Below are 24,167 nucleotides of genomic sequence, written 5' to 3'. Positions count from 1 at the left end.
CACTGCAGCTACGGCCCAGAGACCCAGTGGACACACCTGGGCTACAATCTGCTCCCTACCTTCCTCACAAAAGTCCTGGCCCCAAAAGCAAAGCTCAGGAATTCCCTGGTGGTCCAGTGGTTAACACTCTGCTTTCTACTGCAGGGGGTGCAGGTTCAATCCCTGGTCGGGAAACTAAGATCCCACCTGCTCTGAGGCACGGTCAAAAAATGAAAAAAATTAAAAAAAAAAAAAGCAAAGCCCAAACATGGCACAAGGACTTGGGGATTATCACACTTGGGGATTACTCACGTCGTGTCCAGGGTCCGATTGATCTTAGCGATTATTCCCAAAGAGGGGTCGATCTTGGCGTACATTGTCGACATCACGCCCACAACCACGATGAGCCAACTGGAGGGACTTGCTGGGTACACGCCGGTGATGATGCCATTCTAGAAACAGACACGAGAGCCATAAGCAGTGCCCCTCCTGGTGGCGGGGGGATGTGAGCTGGCAGGCGGTGGAGGGGTGGGGGTTGCACACGCGGATGGCTAAACAACCACGCTGTTGCTACTGGAAACGCTTCCCAGAGCCTCCAGGCTCAGCTGCTCAACTTCTGTCCAGCTCCTTCCCTTCCCCTACTCTGAGCCAAAACTCTCCCTAAAAGTCTCCCCGGAGAGTGACCCCATGGACTGTAGCCCACCAAGCTCCTCTGTCCATGGAATTCTCCCAGCAAGAATACTGGAGTGGGTGGCCATTCCCTTTGCCAGGGGATCATCTCGACCCAGGAATCAAACCAGGGTCTCCTGCATTGGCAGGCAGAGTCTTTACCACTGAGCTACCAGGGAAGCACATGAGTCAAAAACTTCTCTAAAGCCGTCTTCCTGGAGAGTGTCCCCAGGACATTAGAATCACCCTAAGTTAGAAGCCTTAAGCTAACATACGGATTCTTTAGCTCCCCTGAGACTGACTCAGGGACACTGGCCACCTTGCCCATCATGATGTCCTCTCCCCAGCCTGCTGCATTCAGGATGCCCCGAGACCCTCACTCTCAGATCAGCCCTCTTGCTGCTCCTGAATCAGACACTGCTTAACCGGAGGTATTAATATCTACAGGAGACCTCACTCCATGGCCAGAATCTCCCATAAGATGCTTCAACCAAAGCCCCGCAGCAGCCCCTTAAAAAAGAAAAAAGTAGCAGGGAAGAAGGGTTAGGAAGAAATAAGACCTCAAAATCAGCAAAATGTTGATAGTTGTGGAAATGAGCGATGTGACTTTATTATAGCTGTGTGCCTTTATTATTTTCTTTACTTTTGTGTATGTTTCGACTTACAATTTAAAAAAAAATTCATACTGAAGTCATGTTAATGAGAGATTGATTTGACCAAGACAACGGGTTAAAAAAATTCTCAAATCCTTACTGAGTTCTCTTAGGAGAGACTACTATGTTATTCTCATTATCGAGAGGTACGGAAGATTTTAAACAAAGTGGTTGCTGGTGAGGGGTGGAGGCAGGGAAGGGGAGCCTTCTGGTGTTCTCCGAAGTTCTCTGGAATGTTCTTATAAAATAAACAGACACATTAAATGATAATGGGGGAAAGAAGGTTCTAGATAAACAGCCTCCACTCACCACACTCCCCACCATGCAGCAGCTCTGCCAGCCTTGCCCCCCACCCCCCACTCCTGCCCCGAGGTCCCCTAGGAAACCACGTGGTTAGGAAGGTACAAGCAGGCTCCCAACAAGCTCAGGAGCACAGAGGGCCCTTCTCTCTGAGGTGGCGCCCTCCTCCACTTTGAGAGGGTCACAGCAGCTGGGGCCTCAGGCAAAAGACTATGTACCTGATGCAAAGAACTGACTCACTGGAAAAGACCCTGATGCTGGGAAAGACTGAAGGCAGGAGGAGAACGGGATGACAGAGGATGAGATGGTTGGATGGCATCACCGACTCAATGGACATGAGTCTGAGCGGGCTCCGGCAGTTGGCGATGGACAGGGAGGCCTGGCGCACTGTAGTCTATGGGGTCGCAGAGTCGGACACGACCGGGTGACTGAACTGAACTGAACTGAACCTGGGCCCCAGGACCCTCCAAAAGAGCCAGGGACACCTGTCCAGCCAGGCCAGGTCTCCCTGGTCATTCTCCCACCCACTGCAGCTCTGGGGCCTTTCTCAACAGCCCTCCTCTGAGCTGCCCTCTGAAAGGAAAACTGGACAGCAAACCCAGTTTTGTTGGGGAATGGGGAGCGGACACTGCTGATACACTTTCAACTTGTTTGGATTTTTTCAAACACGCATTTGTCCTTCTGTGACTTTCATTTTTTAGCTGAAGCGGGGATCTATTATTACTGGCAGAGAGGAAAGAGAACCCTGTGGACTCTTCCCAGCTCTATCTCCCCGAACAGCAAAACTGAGGAAGTTTCAAGGGAAGAGTACGTGCATATTCATGACTGCTGTGATTTTTTTAAATAAAATGAATTAAAAACAAGACATATCGGACTTCCCTGGCCATCCAACGGCTAAGACTTTGCCTTCCAAGGCAGTAGGTGCGGGTTTCATATAAAACAGAAGCAATGTTGTAACAAATTATTTCAATAAAGACTTAAAAAAAAATGTCACTCTGCTGGCCTATATGGGAAAACAACCTTAAAAAGAGAGGATGTTTGTATGCGTGTAACTGAAACGAACACAACACTATAAATTAACTATACTCCAGTTAAATTTAAAAGAAACACACGGGTAAAAACGGTAAAAACGGCCCACTCTTGCTGGTAAACAGAACTGAGACCTTTGCATTTGCTCAGCCACTCAGCTGTGTCATGTCCAACTCTTTGCGACCCCATGGACTGGGGTCCAGGCGCCAGGCTCCTCTATATATGGGATGTTCCAGACAGGAATACTGGAGTGGGGAGCCAACTCCCTTCTCCAGGGGATCTTCCAGACACAGGAAATGAACTCTCATCTCCTGCACGGGCAGCAGATTCTCTGCCGCTGAGCCACCTCGGAAGCCCGCGTCTGCATTGGCATGCATCTTTTTCAGTGGTGGACTCTTTCATCGTGAGATATCTGTCAAATAAACTCTCTGTGATTTCCTGTGAAGTGTAGAGGGGCCCAGACTCGGAGCTAGAGATGTTTATTCTCCTTCTACCCCAAAGGTCACTTACCTTCTCTGAACCCCGATTTCCTCGTCTGCCCAAAGGGTCCCAATTCACCCCGCCTGCCTTACAGAATTTCTCCAGGAATTCAGTGAGTCAATACATATAAAATTGTCTCACAGGCCTTAAGGACCAGGAAACATACATAAGGTGCCAATCATCACAGACACACTGAAACTTCAATAGAACCTGGAGTTCTCAAATAGGAAAGCGAATACAGTACAGATTGAAGCAACTATCTGGAAACCTTGAATCTGATGAACTTCTTCTTCCAGGAATGAAGTCCAGACAGATAGATCTGCCTGAGGGCCTCATGGCTCATCCGGAGGTCGATCCCATCCGGAGTGACTGTGAACTGGAAGGCCACGGCTTGGTGGGCCTCTGCCATGGTCAGCGAGCTCCTGGAAAGGCAAGGGCGAACAGAACATGGTGAGTGTTGACCAGACATTAGAAAATCCCTTGTTGTTGCTGTTTAGTCACTAAGTCGTGTCTGACTCTTTGTGACCCCAAGGACTGTGGCCCGCCTGCCTCCTCTGTCCACAGGATTTCCCAGGCAACAATACTGGAGTGGGTTGCCATTTCCTTCTATAGGACATCTTCCTGACTGAGGGATCGAACTGGTACCTCTTGCATTGGCAGGCGGGTTCTTTACCAATGAGCCACTGGGGAAGCCCTTATATAGACGTGTGATCCATTCTGAATTTGACCATTTCCTCCCATTTGATAAATTGAACGTTACTCATTAACACACCTGGTTGTGATTGCCCAACACCTCTCCCTCCCTGCTCCAGCAGGATACAGACAACCCATCACTGCCTCTACTTGGAGGCGCTGGGTGGTCAGCAGAGTCTAGGAGCTAGAACCCCTCACCCCCAGGCCCCTGGCCATCCCACCAACCCTGTCTCCAGGCAACAGGCAGCCAGAGCCTCACCCGATTGGAATCCCAAATCCCAGGGCGGTTTAGCAACTTGCCGTGCCAGAGCAAATCCCATCCCTACCCACCAGGCAGCCTGGAGGCTGGCACAGAAAGTCCTCAAACACATCCATAACAGCCCTGATCCTTTATCTCAGGTGTGAACCATGGTCAACACCACACACCTTGGCTATGCGGTAGCCACTCCACAAACCACTTCAGGTTCCAGAAGACTCCAGGAAAACCAAATGCACAGAACCCTGGGGCAGGTCTCCCTTCTGGAGACTTGGGAAATCAGACAGCTGCCACACTCATCCCCTGCAGGCTTGGCCCTCCCAGCAGGTTTTCAGCCTCTGCCAGGTGAGCGCATTTCAGTTTCTGGCTGTAAATATTTGTCTCCTTTCACCTTCCTTGACCAACTCCTGACTCACCTCTTCCCTCGTGGCCTCCCCGACATCATCCCTCCCCCAACCTGAGCCCTCCCCTGACCTGCTGAAACTGCGTGAAACCACTTCCTCCTAAACCCTGTGCCAACAAGCACACCTGCATACAAAGGAGCTAAAAGTTCATCAGTTCAGTCGCTCAATTGTGTCCAATTCTTTGTGACCCCATCGACTGCAGCACGCCAGGCTTCCCTGTCCATCACCAACTCTCGGAGCTCCCTCAAACTCATGTCCATCGAGTCAGTGAGGCCAAAGTTTGTAGTAAACCGGAATAAAGCCCCAGAGCTGTGAGTGTGTGTCTCCCTAGCGCATGCTAGGTTTCCTTTTCTCTCCATGCCAGCCTCTTGGGCGCAGACATCAAACCTATCAAAATCAAGGGTAATGCAGTTTCAAAGATTTGCTGTTGTTCAGTTGCTAAGTTGTGTCCGACTCTTTGCGACCCCATGAACTGTAGCACGCCAGGCTTCCCTCTCCTTCAGGATCTCCCTGGAGTTTGCTCAAATTCATGTCCATTGAGTCAATAATGCCATCTACCATCTCATCCTCTGCCCCTCCCTTCTTCTGCCGTCAATCTTTCCCAGCATCAGGGTCTTTTCCAACTGAGTTGGCTCTTTGCATCAGATGGCCAAGGTACTGGAGCTTCAACTTCAGCAACAGTCCTTCCATGAATACTCGGGACTGATTTCCTTTAGGATGGACTGGTTGGATCTCCTTGCTGTCCAAGGGACTCTCAAAGAGTCTTCTCCAACACCACAGTTCAAAACCATCAATTCTTTGGTGCTCAGCCTTCTTTGTGGTCCAACTCTCACATTGGTACGTGACTGGAAAAACCACAGCTTTGACTATACGAACCTTTGTTGGCAAAGTGATATCTCTGCTTTTTAATACACTGTCTACATTTGTCATAGCCTTTCTTCCAAGGAGCAAGCATCTCTTAATTTCATGGCTGCAGTTACCATCAGCAGTGATTTTGGAGCCCAAGAAAATGAAATCTGTCACTGTTTCCATTTTCTTCCCATCTATTTGCCATGAAGTGATGGGACTGGATGCCATGATCTTAGTTTTTTGAATGTTGAGTTTTAAGTCAGTTTTTTCACTCTTCTCTTTCACCTTCATCAAGAGGTTCTTTAGTTCCTCTTCACTTTCTGCTATTAGGGTGGTGTCATCTGCATATCTGAGGTTATTGATATTTCTCCCGAAATCTTGATTCTAGTTTGTGCTTCGTCCAGCCCAGCATTTAGAATGAGTTATTCTGCACAGAAGTTAAATAAGCAGGTGACAGTATACAGCCTTGTCATACTCCTTTCCCAGTTTTGAACCAGCTTCCTGTTCTGTGTCTGGTTCTAACCAATGTTTCTTGGCCTACATACAAGTTTCTCAGGAGGCAGGTAAGGTGGTCTGGGATTCCCATTTCTTTAAGACTTTTCTACAGTTTGCTGTGATCCACACAGTCAAAGGCTTTAGTGTAGTCCATGAAGCAGAAGTAAATGTTTTTCTGGAATTCCCTTGCTTTTTCTTCCGGAAATCAGAACAAGTGATCCCGGCTGTCACTCACTTGTCTGTTCAACAAGTGTGTGTTGACTGTCTCCTGTGTGCCAGCCAGCCGTGGAGAGGATGGGGATGCTGGCAGGAAGGGTCACCCACAGCTCAGACAGGAGGGCAGGAAGAAGCGGGAGTGACAGAGAGGACCTCCCAAGTGACACAGAAGCCCAGGGGAAGGATTGGACAGAGGGCAAGATTTTCAGGATCGAAGGCAGACCTGTGAAAGGGCTGGAGGTGCAGGCTGGTTGGGGTCAGGGCAGGGATGATTCAGAGAGGAAGGCCCAGAGGCAGTCGGGTTTCAGGATTAGGGTGATGGAAAAGTATCAAGGGCCATGATTCGGGGTGCCAGTTCCTGTGTCTGCTCCAAAGAAGACACGGGTATGTATGCCAAGTTGCTCAGTCGTGTCCAACTCTGCGATCCCATGGACTGTAGCCAGCCACGTTCCTCTTTCCAAGAGATTCTCCAGGCAAGAATACTGGAGTGGGTTGCTGGGCCCTCCTCCAGGGGATCTTCCCCACCCAGGGATCAAACCCGGGGTCTGTGAACGTCTACCTGCATTGACAAGCAGGGGTCTTCACCACTAGCGCCACGTGGGATGCCCAAAGAAGACCACTCTGGCTGGACTGGGTGGGGAGGTGAAGTTGAAGTAAGAAGTTGGGGCAGGTTTCCAAGGAGAGCATGGCCCACAGTGGAAATGCAGGGAGGACCCTCTGCAGACAGGTCTCAGAGGCACCCTGGGGCCGGAGCCTGGACTGTGTGGGCTCCACCAGCCTCCCCAACACAGAAGAGCCACAGAGCAGGGTGGGCGAGGTAGGGACTGGGAGTGGAGCATTCACCCTGGGGGCGTTGGACGGGGGGCACCCAGGCGGGCACGTCAGGGTTGAGGGAGAGGCTGGGATGGGCAGCTGAGAGCTCTGCTTGGACGACCTTGAGAGAAGACAGCAAGTCAGTAAAACTGCATCCATGCATGTAATCTTAGCCTGGTGCCACCTGCACAGCATTCAAGGATATTTACACATGGGAATTTCCTGGCAGTCCAGTGGTTAGGACTCCGGGCTTTCACTGCCAAGGGTTCAGTCCCTGGTTGGGGAACTAAGATCCCACAAGCCACATGGCACAGCCGGAAAAAACAAAACATGACCCTTTGCACACCGTTTACCTGGCATGGAGCAAACGTCCACAACCCGGCCAATTTTGAAGACATAAATCCCATTTTTAAAAGCACCAAGATCTCTAAGAAAAAGCTTGCTACAAGCCAGTTTAAACAGTTCAAGAGGACACTCCAACCAACAGCTCGAATCCGTTTCTCAAAAAGCTACCCAAGGGGGCTCGAAGATTCTTCCAGAGCCTGAAGGCTAACTCACCCCTCCCCCCATCAAAGCCTTGAGGTGAACACAAGTCTTACAGGAGATAAGAATTCTGCACGGCACGCATCACAGCAAATACGATTGTGGCTCCCCTTTCAATGATTTATCGGATCTTTCAAGGGCTTCACACAGAACAAGAAGGGATTATTAAAGGCAGTAGATTAGATACAGTGTCTATTGTTTGCAGTCAATTCTCCCCAAAGATGCGTGCCCAGCATTTGTTCATGGATCTAACCCCCGCTAGACAGGGGCAGACAGACTGAGTGTATTTGCACCCTCCTTTTCTGAAGTCAGTGGCCTTAGCAGAACTCTCTGAAAACAGATAACTAATAAGGACCTACTGGGGGCTTCCCTGGTGGTCCAGTAGATAAGACTTCGCACTCCCGATGCCGGCGGCCCAGGTTCCAAGTACTGCAACTAAGAGTTTGCATGACTGCAATTAAGACCCAGTGCAGCCAAATAAATAGATGAATTAAAAAAAAAAAAAAGACCTACCGTATAGTACAGGGAACTCTACTCTATACTCTGTTATAATGGCTTATATGGGAAAAGAATCTAAAAAAAGTGGACATATATATGTGTATAAGTGATTCTGCTGGACAGCTGAAACTAACATTGTAAATCAACTATACCCCAATAAAAATTATTAAACAAAACAAAACTCTCTGAATTTAACTAGAGATTTGCTTGGTTCAGACTAAAAACTAACTGTGTGTCTTAGGTGCCAAGCAGGAATTAGTGAATCAGATGACAAGGACTTAAGACATTCCCTCTGCTAATCTAATGAGTGAAAAATCCATCCTGGACCCTGGCATTCACAGCCTCCAACTTGGAGGCATTTAGAATTGTCAATAGTGTCCCCTGCAGCCGTGAGGGCAATGTAATTAAGAGATGCAGCAAAGGACCACTTCACACCCACCAGGATGGCGGCATTAAGATGCGGAGAAATCAGAATCCTCGTGCATGGCTGGGGGGAAATGTCAGTCTGGCAGCTCCTGGAGTGGCCAAATGTAGTCACCACATGACCCAGCAATTCCGCTGCAAGGCACATGCCCAAGAAAACTGAAAACGAATGTCCACACCCAAACCTGTACACAGATGTTCACAGTAGCGTTATTCATGATTATCAAAAAGTGGAAGCAACTCAAGCACCCTTCCACTGACGACAGGTAAACAGAACGCACCCTATCCATACAACAGGATGCTATTCATGGGTGATACAAAGCGATGAAGCGCTGACACACAACACCCTTCACAGGTGAACCTTGGAAACCTGATGCCGAGTGAAAGCAGCCAGACACAGAAGTCCACACACTGCTGTCGTTCAGTCGCTCCGTTGTGTCCGACTCTTTGCAACCCCGTGGACTGCGGCATGCCGGACCACATGTTGAATGATTCCTGGTATGTTAATGTCCAGAACAGGCAAAATCTACAGACAGAAAGTAGTGGCTGCCTAGGGCCAGGGGAAAGTGGGGGTAAAGGAGTGGAGGGCTTCTTTTGGGGGTGATGAAATGTTCCCAAATTGAATGGGGAGGCGAGACCTGCTCCAGGGCAAGGAGGCAGGCCGAAATAAACTCTTGGACACTCAGGAATTATGACGAGCCCCAGTGAACCGGAAAAGAAAGGGACGACAGAGGATGAGATGGTTGGACGGCATCCCTGACTCTACGGACCTGAGTTTGAGCAAGCTCCGGGAGTTGGCGATGAACAGGAAAGCGTGGCGTGCTGCAGTCCATGGGGTCGCAAAGAGTCAGAGGTGACTGAGCGACTGAACTGAACTGAACCTGCAACTTTACTATATTAATACAGCAGGATGTTTTCTATCTTGAATCAGGAGAGACTGCCAACACACTGGAGTAAGGAATCACCCCTACACACCCTCTTCCTGGAAGGAACAGATACTAATACTTCGCCACGCTGATCAGAGACTGCCGTGTCCCCAACCCGCCCTTCCTGGTCTGCTTCCCTGAGGCAACCCCGACTCACCCGACACGACACGGCCCTGCTATCTCTGTGAGCACAGCTGGGAACCCTAACATGCTGCAAGAGGAAGGGCCCTAGGGCCAGCTGGCAGGCCAGGCCTGTGTCTGGACCCGGGTCACTTATGCCACACAGCTTCTTCTCTGGATCCCTTCAACCTTCCAGGATGAAGTCAAAAGGCACTCCAGGGCACCAGGATCAGGTGAGCAGGCACACACGGTGTGCAGCTTACTCCATGTGCCAGCCCAACCTCCAGCTTCCTCTCCCTCCTGGGTAAGGTCATCGGTCACGCAGACTGTCTTACTGGTTCATCCCCTGGGGGTCCTCTTCCAGTCCCCTTGCACTGGGAGTTGGTCACCCACAGGACCCTGCCTGGTGCCTGGACTTGTATCAGTGAGGATGACTCACTTGAAGCCCCGCTGATGCCAGAACAAGTCAACTGAAAATCCATCTTGCATCCTTCCCACACCCTCCCGCCATCACTCCTTGAAACAACTCCACTGCCTGCCATGCCCAGGCACGAATGGGTTGGGGTGGTTGTCACTCGATCCCCCACCTGCTGATGTGGGAGTGGTACGATGCTCCTCCTCCCCAGGATCACTCCCACCCCTACCCCTGGGTGGAGAGCAGTGGCTTCCCTGGGGACAAGGTATACTCAGCATGGCTGCTGGGACCCACCCACAGAACGTGTACCTGTGCCCCGGGGTCTCGGGAGGCTGGAGGAGAGAAGACATGTAAACGGTCTCCCTTTCTGTCATTCCCTTGTTCCTGCAAACCATCACTGGGCAAAGACTGCAGGCCCTCTGACAAGAACCCTGAGCTGGAGGGGACGGCGGGAGCACCTCCTGGCAGCACAGGCTGGCTGGTCCTCCCCCCAAGGTCTGGCTGGGTGATGGGAGAAGCCCCTTGGGGACTATCCTTGATGCGTGCCCAGACAGCTCAGGGTTAAACCAGAACTGGCTGCTGATGGCAGCAAGCCCTCAGCTGCAGGGAGACATCCAGTGACTGATCCGACACACTGAAAAACAAAGCCCTCCCTGTGTGTGCGTGTCTGCAGTGGGGCTGTCCACGAATGTGTGCTGAGTCACTTCAGTTGTGTCCGACGCTTTTGCTACCCCATGGACTGTAGCCTGTCAGGCTCCTCTGTCCCTGGGATTCTCCAGGCAAGAATATTGGAGTGGGTTGCCATGCCCTCCTCCAGGGGATCTTCCTGACCCAGGGATAGAACCCAGGTCTCCTGTACTGCAGGCGGATTCTTTGCCACTAGTGCCTCCTGGGAAGCCCCTGCAGTGGGGCTACAGACCCGCTTATTCTCCCTGGCAGGACAGAAATCGCTTACAGGTGCATCAAGTGGAGAGCACCCCCCTGGAGCCCCACAAGACGGTGATTGTCCCCATATGGGCCACACCTGGGTGCTGCTGCCAGCCCCGCCCATCTTGGCTGAACGTGGGAACCCTGGGATGGTGCCACCATAGAAACCAGAAGAGAGGCTGTCAAGAAGGTCTGTTCCAGGGCACTTAAGCCCCTTAGGCTAATCTGCTCCAAGAAAACACCAAGATCCAGAATAAGAGGCCCCGGTTGAGCATAACGACCTATTTACTGCCACTAAAAAAATTCACACCTCTGGTCTTAAATCCCCTCCCAAGCTCAGGCCCCGGTCACCTCCTTTTTGGCCAGGCCCACCCACAGGTCCTGCTCTGTAGTCTGGGAACTCTGATTTACAGCTGGGGTGCCTTCTGCCCGTTTTTTTTTTTTTTTTCTCTCTTTCCCGGCTTCACACCTGGCTCACAGCTCCCTCTCCCAGGTGCCTGCCTTGGAATCCACATTCTGGAAGCACAGGAAATTCTACCAGTTACATCCAGCAATTTCAGCTGTACTTGCTGTGAAAATGACTTTCACCTGTCAATTATTCATTTAATCTCTCATCATAAACGGTAAAGCTCCCCAGGACACAAACCCTTGTTGAATTCTCTGAACAAACCACAAATCCACAGACAGTTCTCCAATCTGGGGGAAAATGCTGCATGTCTCATTCAATTTTGGTAAAATTACCTTCATTTTAACAGTGTTGCAAAGAAATGGCAACCCCACTCCAGTGTTCTTGCCTGGAGAATCCCAGGGACGGGGGAGCCTGGTGGGCTGCCGTCTATGGGGTCGCACAGAGTCAGACACGACTGAAGTGACTTAGCAGCAGCAGCAGCCCAAAGCCAGCCCCAAGATTCTTAGCCAATGAATTGGTCTGTACTTTGTTTTTCAACTGTGTTCACTTTGCCTCTTTCTCCGCAGCCAATCCTTCAAACAAAAGCCTTTCACCTCGGAAGCCAGTGGCCTGCAAATCCTAACACTGGTCTTGTAATCAAGAAGTCATTCATAATACTTTCTGTTTCCCTCAAGGGTATCTGGCTTCCTTCAGAGCGGTTCCCTGTCCTCCCCCACCTCCCCCACAACCACTGTGGTTCTGCAACGGACAGCAGGAAAGGAGGTGAAAGGTCATCCAATGCAAAGTGCAGGTCAAGACTTCAAAAAGGCCTGGGGGAAAACTGAGGTGTGAAATCACCTCTATAATACAAAGCAAACAATAAAAACTTGCCAAGTGACAGCAGTCTTCTAAGAAAAGTTTATAGCAATGGAAATACACAATAAATTACGATTTGTCAGAAGTTTTTCAATATGGTCTTGAAATTAACAGATGCTGAAGCTCCAATCCTTTGGTCACCTGATGCAAAGAGCTGACTCATTGGAAAAGACCCAGATGCTGGAAAAGTTTGAAGGCAGGAGAACAGGGTGACAGGATGAGATGGTTAGATGGCATCACTGATTCAACGGATATGAGTTTGAGCAAGCTCCAGGAGATAGTGAAAGTCAGGGAAGACTGGTGGGCTGCAATCCATGGGGTTGCAAAAAGTTGGACAGGACTTAGCGACTGAACAACAAAGAAGTCTTTCTATATAGTCTTGAAATCAACAGATAAGGAGAGAGGTAGCTCACAGGTAGAGACAGATAAACAGGGCATCCAGACTAATTTTTTGCTATCAACAATGAAGATACAAAACATTCTTTCTACCAAAGTGTTTGGCATATGCCAGACAATGTGATGCATATTTTATCTGCATTAACCCATTTAACTCCCTCTAGAATCCTAGGATTTACTGATGCCGTCTCATTTAGTAAGACCAAGGCTTGGATGTCAAGAAACTTGCCCAAGGTCACAGCTAGCGAACAGCAAAGCTGGGAATCAGGCCCAGGTCCAACTCCAAGTTAAGTGGTAAGCACTCCGTACAAAGTTCCACTTAAGATTCCTAAAGTTACGACACAGAAAAATTAGGTCACTCTATCATAAGCAAAATGAGGTGACTGCAACCAGCAGTTAAAGGACAGTGACTGCAAACGTGGCGGGCGCCGACTCTCAGATTCTTCCCGCTAGAACTGCACAGTTCACAAGCCCAAAGAGGCAGGCCCTGCCTTCTGTTAAAACCCATCTCATCCAGCAGCAAACAACTGAGCTGGGAATCCTCTGAGAAGAGGTCACCCCCGGGAAGCGATAGCTGAGCTCCGCACGAACACCAGGCAGGGCCTCCAGGCGCACAGCCAGTACCCCTCACCGGGGGAGGCCGGAGGGCATCCCACCCCCTCTTAAAAAAATAAAAATAAAACGTATTTATCCCTGGCTTCCCTGGGGGCTCAGTGGTAACTAATCCGCCTACCAGTGCAGGAAACGTGGGTTCAACCCCTGGGTGGGAAGAGCCCCTGGAAAAGGAAATGGCAACCCACTCCAACAATCTTGGCTGGGAAACCTCATGGACAGAAAAGTGTGATGGGTTACAGTCCGGGGGGTCGCAAAGAGTCTGACACGACTTTGCGACTAAACATTAATGGCTGGCGTGGGTCTTAGTTTTGGCAGGTGGGATCTAAGTTCCCCAGTAAGGAGTCAAACCTGTGTCTCCTGCACTGGAAAGCAGATTCTTAACCACTGGACCACCAGGGAAGTCCCTGGAAACCCTCTTGAGAGAAGCTACTGCAGGTAGAGAAGGCGTAGCATCATCTTTTGCTAAAAGCAGAGCAAGTATTTTATCATCAACAACATATTCTTCTATTGTCTGGTAACCAGTGCCTGGGAGGGTTCTGCTTGGCTACACAAAGCTGGTTCTGCCCTCCAGGACTGGCTCCAGCTTGGGGAAACCCTGGTCCTGCTGCACGTGATGGCCAAGGCGGTCTCCAGGCTGACTTCAGCACTGCTACCCAGAGTTCTTCAAGGAAAGCACCAGGAAGGTTCAGGAAGGCTTCTCCAGCCTAGGGGGTTCACGACTCTTCTTCCGTTCCTGCTTACTCTCTAGTATTTAGTATTCGGCCATTTGGCTGAGGATAAGAGTGAGAGTTTTAAGTGCCGGCAAAAATTAGCAGTAATGGAAAGACAAAATGAAAGGGCTCCTCTCTACTTGAGTGGAGGCACCCAATCCCTGTGCACTCACGAGCCACGTCCTTATTCCCTTGCACACGTGATTTGCTGGAATTGTGCTCTTGTGTTTGTTCTGTAAGTGTGTACACAAATCACTCTTTCCCTAATCTGACGGAGGTAAGAATGGGTGGGGCTCAGGGGGGAGTCTCAGATGGCTCAGAGGTAAAGAATCCACCTGCCAGTGTAGGAGACAGGGTTGCGAGACCCGATCTGGGAAGATCCCACAAGCCGTGGAGCAGTTAAGCCCATGCTCTGCAACAGGGGGTGGCGCCGCAACAAGAAGCCCGCACAGCAACAGCTAGAGAGGAGCCCCTGCTAACGACAATTAGAGAAAAGCCCAGGCAGCGCCGAAGACCCGGCACAGCCACAAACACATAAACAAAATTATTTAGAAAAGAATGTGGGACTCGGAACACAGAACCCCCCTGTAAATTCTGGGGAGGGCTCTGTGCACAGGACAGGGGCAGGCATTTTCACTCACAAAGGGCTACATCTTGAATTCATGACTGAGCACTGAACAACTGCATTTTTTAATAACCACTTTATTTAAACTGGCCACATGGTTCATTTCTCACAGTGAAGTATATCATCATAAACCATTCACATTTACAGGGTAAAGACGCTGAGTCAAGGCAGGTTACAGGGGAATTCTGCATCATTATCCTTTTTTCTATGACTTTTGATAAACAACAGATTTTGCCTACAGAGCTGCTGTAAAAATAAAGCAAATTCAAATGTAAGCCTTATCCTGTGCCATATTCACAAGTGATGATTAATCAGACAAATCTTTGCAAGAAAGAGAATTGAGGAAAGGTCATCGAGGGCCATATCTTTATAAGGAAAATACAGAATGTCTTGGGGACCCCCTCTGCTTCCACTGCAGGGGGCACAGGTTGGATCCCTGATCTGGGAGCCGTTAGGTGGCGCTAGTGGTATAGAATGCAGGAGACAAAACAGACTCGGGTTCGATCCCTGGGTTGGGAAGATCCCCTGGAGTAGAAAATGGTAACCCACTCCAGTATTCTTGCTTGGGGAATCCCCATGGACAGAGGAGCATGGCAGGCTACAGTCCATAGGGTCACAGAGAGTCAGGCACGACTGAAACGATTAGCATGCATGCAGGTACTGGAATAATATCCTAGAAATCCTTCATTGGAAGGCTGATGCTAAAACTGAAACTCCAGTCCTTTGGCTGCCTGATTCAAAAACCCAATTCACTGAAAAAGACCCTGATGCTGGGGAAGATTGAGAGCAGGAGAAGGGAACGACAGAGGATGAGATGGCTGGATGGCATCACGGACTCAATGGACGTGAGTCTGGCCAAACTCAGGGAGACAGAAGAACAGGGAAGCCAGGCATGCTCCAGGCGTGCTGCAGTCCACGGGGTCACAAAGAATCAGACGCAACTGAGCGACAGAACAATGACAAGCCATGAGACACGGCCGACAAAACAGAAAAAAAGAAAATACAGGATTGGCAGGCCCCAGTTAACTGCGCTACCTATTCGGGTGTTCTTCTCTGGATGCCCACCTGGAAGGACCCCCTCCAGACTGGCCAAATCAGCACAAGGGCCTGAGTGACGACAGCTGGGTGGGGCACGCATCCACTCAAGAGAGTTGGCAGAACCTCTCCTCCCCGCCAGGGAGTGGTTCCCTCCACAACCTTGGCTGGGGCAGAGGTGCCCTGTATTTGCCACCCATGTGCTTCTCGTTTGCACCCAAAAGTGCACTTGAACTGGTCAAACCACATGTTCCAATCTGGGGACTGCAGAAGGCAGCTGTACCCATAAAACCTGCCTACAGTTAAGGGATTCACACCTGGTCCCTTAGGGATCCTCATAAAACCCCCGTGAGACAGGATGACAGGTGTCGGAGGCACCGGCTTAGAGAGGAGGAAATGGAAACCCAGAAACACACACAGCTGATCCGGTGTCGTGTCCAGCAGACCCAGGCGTGGGGGAGCACTAACAGCCAGGCCCTCGGCCTGCGCAGTGGTCTGGCAAGCAGCCCGTTAGAACACGGGGCAGAAGCTCCGGAAAACACAGATGGAGGTTCAGAGTCCAGCTCTGCCATGTACTCAGATGTGTGTGTGTCTGTCTGTGTGGGTGGCCTAGAGCAAATGTCATCGCCATTCATAAGATCTGTTTCCTGGCAAACAAAGTATGCACATTGCCCATAACTCACATCAGGCCTCCGGAGAAGGAACACACTCTGTACCTTCCCAACTGCAGCCGCAGGTCAGCAGCCGTCCTCCAAGAATGTAGGTCGCCATGTGGGTCCCATCCTGCCTCTTGCCACTGTACCTGATAGCGCCACTAAACGTCTTTGACATTTAACAGCATCACTGCTATACTTCACTCTGAACAACAACGTATGCTGGCAAAAGTTCAAAGAAACCAAAATTCTAAGCATCACTGACTCGATGGACATGACGGTGAGCAAGCTCCAAGAGCTGGTGATGGGCAGGGAAGCCTGGCGTGCTGCAGTCCGTGGGGTCGCAAAGAGTCGGACACGGACTGAGCGCCTGAACTGAACTGAAATCTTTTATGAAGGGCTCAGACGAGCTGACACTTGGGGGAAGATCAGTGATACAGGTATAATCTTACAAATGAAGTATTTCAGAAAAAACAAAGTCCAAGTTACAGTATAAAACACTTTTTTTTAAAGGCAAGGTTATTTTGTGTTTGCTTTCAGTACAAACATGTACTACTTGTTTAATTGTGTGGGAGGGAGTGACTCCTTAGAAAGTCACTGCCTGGCCTTAAGGAGCTTACTCCCTCCCCTCCCCACCAGGATGCTGGAACACAATCTAACATATCCTGCTGAATGCTGTGTGTGTGCTGGGGGTCTAGAGCCTTGGGACCCCAGAGGAAGCCAGTATACTGGTGGGGGAGAGGGATCCTGACCCCTTGATGTGGGGAAGGACAGAGCTGGTAGGAGTCCCTGACCCTGGTAATAACAAGGTGAAGCAAGGCTTCCCAAGGGAGACCCAACTGTCCCTCACCATCTTAGGAGAGTGCAGCAATCCAGGGGAGGGACTTCCTGGTGGCCCGGTGGCTAACACTTTGAGTGCTTCAAATGCGGGGGGCCCAGGTTCGATCCCTGGTCAGGGAACTTGAAAGATCCCGCATTACCAGTGGAAATCGAACCTCCCACGTGCCACAGCTAAGAGCCGGAGCAGCCAAATAAATATTAAAAAAAGAAAACCCCACAATAATCCAGGGAAGAAAGGGACTCAAACTTTCCCTCACTCATACAACAAATACCTGCATGCCTGCTCTAGCTCATGGAAATGGGGAGGAAGGCAAGTTCAAGAGCCATTTAGGTAGCAGAAGAGGCAGGTCCATCTTAGGGGCCAGTTGGGAAGAATCTAGGAGGATCCTGACCTCCTGGGACATGGAGTGAACCACCACATCCAGAGTAGGAGCAATTCCTTTCCTTTCTACCTAGAGCACTTGGTGTCCAACAATCAGCTGATAAGCCCTCAGAAGTTGAGCCTGGCTGCCCTGCTTCCCAATCCTCCATGGGGCCATTGCCCTACTGTACCGCAACTACTTTCAATTATTAACTTCCTGAAACATTGCTGGACATAATAACAACTCACATGCAAAAAAAAAAAGTAAAGGGCATTCCACAGTCACCTTACCCAAGGAGGTCAAGTTGGCCTCAGTCCAGAGCCTGCTGGGAACGCAGTGTCCACCTAATTGTTTGGGGTAAAAGGTGAAGTTCACAAAAGGCAGCAAAATAATCAGAAATCAACAAGCAGAAAATATTCCTTATTTGTGTTAACTAGCAGATTTTCTTTTAAATGCCCTGTACAGCCTAGACTATCTCTGCAGTTGTCAAAGAAACACCAGGGGTGGCTTCTCGGGAGGGGCACGAGGCAGGCAGCCACTTCTGCGCTGAATTCCCATTGGTACCCACTTCCCTTTGCATCCTGGGCTTGCATTACCTATTTTCTTAAACAGAAAGGTCCTCGTAGGAAAAGCTCAAAAGAGGGGCTCGGGCAGAGGCCTCGGTGAAGATGGGAGACAGAGAATCTCCGAAACACAGTTGAAACGGGCCAGCTGGAACAACAATTTTATTCTGAAAAGCAGCAATTTTTTTCCGGAATTCAAAGTGCAGGCTTCCAGCGGCGGCAGCACTCGGTCGGGTCTGCCAACAACAACCATGCAGAGTGACTAAACACTTTTTTCCAACAAAGGAAAAAATGCATCCGATCAAAGTGCAGAAGCAGCCCGGGGCCCGGAGCGGGAGCGCGTTTCCGCCTCCCGCCTTCCCACCGCCTCCAGACTCCAGGCTGCGGCTTTAATCGCTCGCTGGGAAGGCGTCCCCGCCGCCGCCGCCGCCTGCAACTGCGGTCGGCGCGCCCGCCCCTCCCGCGGACGTCACGTGACGGCTGAGAAAAGTAGGGGAAAGGTTACGGCGAGCCCCGCCCCCGGCCCGGCGCGTCCCGGGCGCGCAGGTCCTGTTCCGCTGGCCCGGCCCAGGGAGACCCTCCGGAGCGAGCTGGCGCGCGTCGCCGGCGCTGTCACCGCGGAGGCAGCAGGCGACAAAGAGCGCCTTTGGGTGGGAAGGCCTGCGCGGCCGACCTTGGGGACAGCGAAGAGCCTGGTGTCCCCGAAGGCAACCCGCGTCAGAAGGGCGGCGCCGCTCCCCGCGAGCGCGCGGCGCCTCCGGAAGGGGCTCACCGCGGAGCCCGAGAACAATTAACGGCGCTTCCATGAACCGGCGCGGGGGGCCAGGGTTGCGTAAGTCCGCGCCGTCGCCCCCGGACTCCCCAGACACCCAGGCTTGGCCGCTCGGTGGCCGCGCGCCCGGGACTGCGGGCGGCAGCGACGCCAGGTGCCTTCCCTTCACCTCTCGTTTCAGTGCAAACTCGGAAGGTTATTTGGGCCGGTGCATGACGCCGTTTCTGCCCGTCTGATACAGAGTATGGGCACGGCTCAAGGTGGCCCTTTTTCCGATTCTCGCAGCTGTTCAGATGGAGCACAGCATTCAAGATCAGCTCTCGCCACACATCTTAGGAAGGAAACCGGTCATTTACATACGAAAAGGAGCCCTGGGGCCCGCAGAGGCAGAACCACCCCAAACTCGGCAAGAATGCAGCCTCCAGTTCCTATCACAACTAAACACTCCCCTGCCTTCACGATAAACAGTATCACCTTAAATAATTTGGAAGGTTTGGGGGGGGCTGATGCTTGCTGGCATTAAAAAAAAAAAAAAAAAAGCCCAGTGTGCTCGACCATTTTTTATTCATTTGGCTTGGGGTTTAGGAAATGGGAACCTACTCCAGTATCCTGGCCTGAAGAATCCCATGGACAGAGGAGCCTGGTGGGCTACAGTCCATAGGGTTGCAAAGAGTCGGACACGACTGAGCGACTACCCTTTCTTTCTTTCTTAGAAGGAAGTAAACAGGCTTGAATATCTGGAATGACCAGAAACCGGACGCCTGTGTGAGAAAATGGTGTAACAACAACAAAAGGTCTAACGAAATACACGTTTCAGGAGGTTAAGCTGAATTTCATTTTATTAGGTAGCTTACAAAGTTATCAGTTTCCTACTAAAATCTGCCCTTCAATATTTTAATATCACATGGAGCGCAGAGGAACCGAGAGTAGTTCCCAGTTGGGAATATTAAGTTTGCTCTGTATTCAACCTGATGACTCGAGATTTTTAACTCTTGGAGTGAAGAGTACGATCATCCTCCTCTTTGGCTTTAATGAAAGTCAACCACCGATTTACAATATAAAGACGCTGACCCACGGTCTTTCCAAACAAAACGAAAGGGACTGGTTGTCGTTTCGCCTAGGGAGTTGGGGTTAGGGACTGACAGAGCCCGGGATGCTCCACCGCCCTGACCACGCCGTCCGGGCTCGCAGGCCAAGTTCGCCTGGGCCTGGTCACGTGAGGCCCCCCGCACCCACCCAACCCCCCCGCAAGTCAGTTCCCTGCCCCGGCACGACCTTGGGCAGCCTCTGCGCCCACCTGCCCTAGACCGCGCGCCGCATACGGGGATGGAGGACACTCGCGAGCGGGGACCCAGGCCCGGCGCCCCGTTTCGAATGCACCTAGGGCGCTCGGACTGCGCCTGAGTCCCAGCGCCAAGGGCGTGTCCCCACGGCTGCACTGCGGGGGCGGTCGCCTGGAGGGGGGTCGGCGGCGTCCTTCGGAGTCCCTAGCATCCCTCTGGCTCCCGCTTGGGACCGGCCCGCGATCCGGCGACTGCATCCCAGACCCAATCCACCCCAGGAGGGGGAGGGATGGGGCGAGATCGAGAAAGGATCTGCAGCGTCCTGCTCAAGTCCCCCGCCAGGTCCGGAGGGCTAAGCATCACTCCCGCTGCCCTACTGCGGATCCCCAGACCCAAACCACTTCGGCGAGGGGAGTGGGGTACAGGGAGGGGAGAGGGAGCCGGCGGTCCTGGTGGCCCCTGGCCGGGGGCATCGTGCGAAGTTCGGAGAGTCAAGCACCCCGGCAGCTCCCGCACGGTACCTGTTCCCAGGCCGATCGACTCTCGGACTGACCCCCAGACCCAAACCACCCACTCCTTGAAAGTGAGGGTGAGATAGGAAGGGAAAGGGAGCCGGTGGCCTTAAGGGTCCCCGGCCGGAGGCGTCCTGATAAGTTCTAAGGGCTGAGCATCCCTAACCTGCAGCCACACCGGACTGCTCTCCTGCACCGCGACCCTGGCGAGGAGCCCCTAGACCCGGTCCACTGCGGGGGATGTGGAGTCCCTCCTCGCTCCAGTCTCGAGCTCTCCACGAACCCCGCGTCCCTCGGTGGCCCCAGCCCAAGAAGTGCTCCCCCCTCCCCGCCTCGATCGGGACCCCTGCCGTCCCCGTCCGCCCCCGGACCCGGGCCCCGCCGCAGCCAGTGCTCGGCTCCCGCCCGCTCTCCCCGCGGCGCGCGGATTCACCCGGGCCTTACGGAGTCTGCGGACAGAGGTTCAGCGGCAGCGACAGCGGCGGCCGAGTGAGCGAGCGGCGAGCGGGAGCCGGGGGCGGGAGGACCGCGGGCGAGGCTCAATGCACCCGGCGCCGGCCAAGGCCGATTGGCTGCGCCCGGCGGGCGGCGACTCCCGGCGTCCGGAGGACCGGGGGCGGGGCCTGGACGGGGCGGGGCATCCTCAGGGGCGGGGCGCCCTGGGCGGCTGGGCCCACGAGGAAACTGAGGCTGGCGGGGTGGGGTTTGTAGGGGGAGGGGTGTGTGTAGGGGCTTGTGTGTCACGCCACCTCCGCTTCTGCAAGCCTGGGGCCTAGGGGGAGATTTGTAGCCCTGCGAACCTCAGTTTCCTCATCTGAAAAATGGGCCAGCTCATTAGGGCCATGCCCATAAACGCGCTCAGCACAGTGCCTAGCTCGTGCTCGACCTTTGTAGGCATTGCCGCGTATAATCCTCCGTTCCGTTCCGTCGCTCAGTCGTGTCCGACTCTTTGCGACCCGGTGGACTGTAGCCTACCAGGCTCCTCCGTCCATGGGATTCTCCAGGCAAGAATACTGGAGTGGGTTACCGTTTCCTTCTCCAGTATAATCCTCAGGGCACTCCTATAAATAGCTGACCCTAGCCCGGGCTGGAGAAGGGATCACTAACCTGCCCACTAAGATCACACTAAGAAGATGGATCCAACTGTCTGATTCTAGAGCCCACACCTCAAATTGGACCCTATACCGGGAGTGAGAGCTGAGAGGATCTTTAGGCCGCGTGACTCCTGGCGCCAAAACCTTAATGCTTATGCCAGTGAGCTTTCTGAGCCTCTTCTTCGTATAACTAGGATAAAAATTCCTCCCCTGCGAGGCTTTGGTAAGATTTAGGAGACTATTCAGATGCCGAAAGCAGTAGGTACCAGGAAAGAACTGGCTGGAGGTGGAGACAAAGTGACCCGTGTACTTTGTATGCGTCCTGGGCTCGGACTGGCCGGTCTCGGGCTGAGTCTAGGCCGAGGGCAGCTGCCACCGGACGGCTACACCGTGGGGTCCGCGCTTCCCGCGGGGTCAGCCGCCCCTTCCCTGTTTTTGCCGTAACTGCTCCCCAGGCCCAAGCTCGTGGTCCCGCATACAGCAGGTGCTCCGTCAAATAACCCGTTTAATGAACAAAGTCCGTGCTTTCCTAAAGGCCAACCACTTCTTTGGGCGGTGAAAAACCCGTGCTGGCCTCTGTCTTTCGGTCTGCAGTATTTGGTCGGCACCGCAGATGGATTTAGAAGAGAAAATGAAAGTCCTCTCTAGTTCCCGCCCCCATCACCGCTGCTACTACTGCGCACTGTGGGCGCACACTCTCCAGGCTGCTTTGAATGAAGTCGTAGGATAACTGCCGTTTGTAACACTCCTTTGTTTTCACTTGACTTAGGTCGTGGACGGGTCACCGAGATAACCAAGGCTTTCACTGTATCTAACGCGCCCCAGGGACACTTAGCGCTTCCTTAGTGGCTCAGACTGTAAAGAATCTGCCTGCAACGTTGGAGACCGGGGTTCCATCCCTGGGTTGGGAAGATCCCGTGGAGAAGGGAATGGCAACCCACTCCAGTATCCTTTCCGGGAGAATCCCATGGACAGAGGGGCCTGGTGGGCTACAGTCCATGGGGTCGCAGAGAGTCAGACACAACTGAGTGACTAACATGGACACTTGGGCTCCCCCTTTTCACTTCCATAGGCATAAATGAAGCTGTTTGGGCAGTCAGTGTGCGTCTTTGAAAGACTGTATCTCCCTGTAGATCACTAGATGTGAATCAACAAGGTCAAAGGACAGGCACGTGAGAAATCTTGGTGACATTTTGGTGCCACTTGCAGAGCTGAGCTGCTCTCTGGGAAAGTGTCCACTCCCACTGGTGCTTGGGAGGGCAGCCTCATCTCCAGGAGCTCACCACTGCTGAACCTCAGTCCTAAAGGGGTGGGGGGGGGGTATCGCTCCTTATTTTAATTTGCATTTCTTTGAAGTTAGAAGTTGAAGATTTTATTTCCCTGCCGGCTTCTGTCTGGCTGGTGAGCGATCCCAGACTGAGAAGCCTCGAAGATCTCACGGCCCAAGAGGGCAGGTGGGCTGGACCAGGGTGCACGCGGCGAGGCTGGGCTGCATCGCACCTGCCCTGGTCGCTCCAGTATCCCCACACACACGTCTACCTGCTTGTGGGCCTTCCAGGCTTGTGCCTCGCAAGTTGGACTGCCGCCTTACCTCACACGCCCTTTTCTCCAATTCTTGGAACCCCAGCTGTCTGCAGGTCGCCTGCCCAAGGTCACTTTCTCCCTCATTCCTTGCCCCGTCCCGTGCCCCTTGGGGCATAGGGCGGCTGGGGTGGGTTGGCCCTGCACCGGGTCTGTTTCCAGGGCTCCGTGGCCTTGACTGTGCAGCCCTCCCTGCGAGCTGCCTTGGTGTCACCTGCTGGTCGGGAGGGACAGGGGCAGGGACCGCGGTGGCCTCCCCGCTCACCTGTGCCCCAGAGGCTGGACTCTCTCTGGGGACCTTAAAGAGCCCACATCAGCGAGCAGCTGCAGCCCTGGGGCGGGGAAGGCAGAGGCCTTACTCCCTTCTCAGGTCTGCTCCCCAGACTGCAGCTCCCTGGGGACTGCAGTTCCCTAGAGCGACTATTAATAAAGAACAGAGGATCTAGGTTCCTGGGGAGCTCCGGCCTGATTGGACCCTGAGTTTCCTCCGGGCCAAAAATAGCTTAGAGTCTGCCTCAGAAAGTAATCTTTCTCATCTGTTTTTCCCAAATTCTTTCCCAGTTTGATTGGAACACACTGTAGCAGCCGCCTGTTGTGGCAATAAGGAACCTTTTTAAAAAAAATGCATGTAATATTTTCATTACTACTCAAACATTGTCCCTCTGTTCTTCTGATTTCTTTAAAAAGAAAACCCAGAACTCTTATCATCCTGTCCACAAGTTCTTGAGTCAGTTCACCAATCACTAAAAGATAAAGATTCTTTGATTATTTATTTTAAAAGTTTTTTGGCGGTGGCGCATGGCTTGTGGGATCTTAGTTCGCAACCAGGGATGGACCCGGTGCCCTCGGCAATGAGAGGGCAGAGTCCTAACCACTGGATCGCCAGGGAGATCCCTAAAAGATAAAGGCTCTTTTAATAAAAACATAACGGCAATGCCATTGTCCAACCTAAAAGAGAGACACAATAGTAATACAAAGCTTGTAAGGCCTTCCTGGCCTGCCAAGAGCACGGTTGAGTCCCAGTCACTCTTGCCAGACACATTTCTTGTTGGCAGCTCCCAGCGGGTTCTGATCCAGAAGTGTGTGAGATTTTTTGGAACTCAGTTTCCATTTCCCAATGGAAGAATTTTGTAATCTCTGGGTTCTGCACTTCTGCACTTGAACTTTGAACCCT

At 52.2% G+C, this 24,167-nt stretch overlaps 1 protein-coding gene across 3 annotated transcripts in view; it reads right to left on the bottom strand.

Moving 5' to 3' along the window:
- Window positions 1-20,899, bottom strand: part of CPT1A (carnitine palmitoyltransferase 1A) — a 57,911-nt gene extending 37,012 nt beyond the window's left edge. Inside the window, exons 1-3 of one of the 3 annotated variants that reach the window (XM_055415321.2) lie at window positions 20,763-20,899; window positions 3,379-3,532; window positions 292-431 (exon numbers count right to left, since the gene is read on the bottom strand). In XM_055415321.2, the coding sequence (XP_055271296.2) occupies window positions 292-431; window positions 3,379-3,519 (281 nt within the window). In that variant the 5' untranslated portion in view covers window positions 3,520-3,532; window positions 20,763-20,899. Of the gene's footprint in view, window positions 1-291; window positions 432-3,378; window positions 3,533-17,784; window positions 17,804-20,751 lie in introns of those variants that run through there. The other 2 variants (XM_055415323.2, XM_055415322.2) reach the window with 2 other exon arrangements.
- Window positions 20,900-24,167: the final 3,268 nt, after the last annotated feature.

This window comes from Moschus berezovskii, chromosome 25 (genome assembly GCF_049115385.1).
Source record: "Moschus berezovskii isolate FMDL1 chromosome 25, NW_MosBer_1.0, whole genome shotgun sequence".
NCBI classification, from domain to species: domain Eukaryota; kingdom Metazoa; phylum Chordata; class Mammalia; order Artiodactyla; family Moschidae; genus Moschus; species Moschus berezovskii.
Note: the sequence above shows the minus strand (reverse complement) of the source record. Positions and strands in the feature narration are given on the sequence as shown.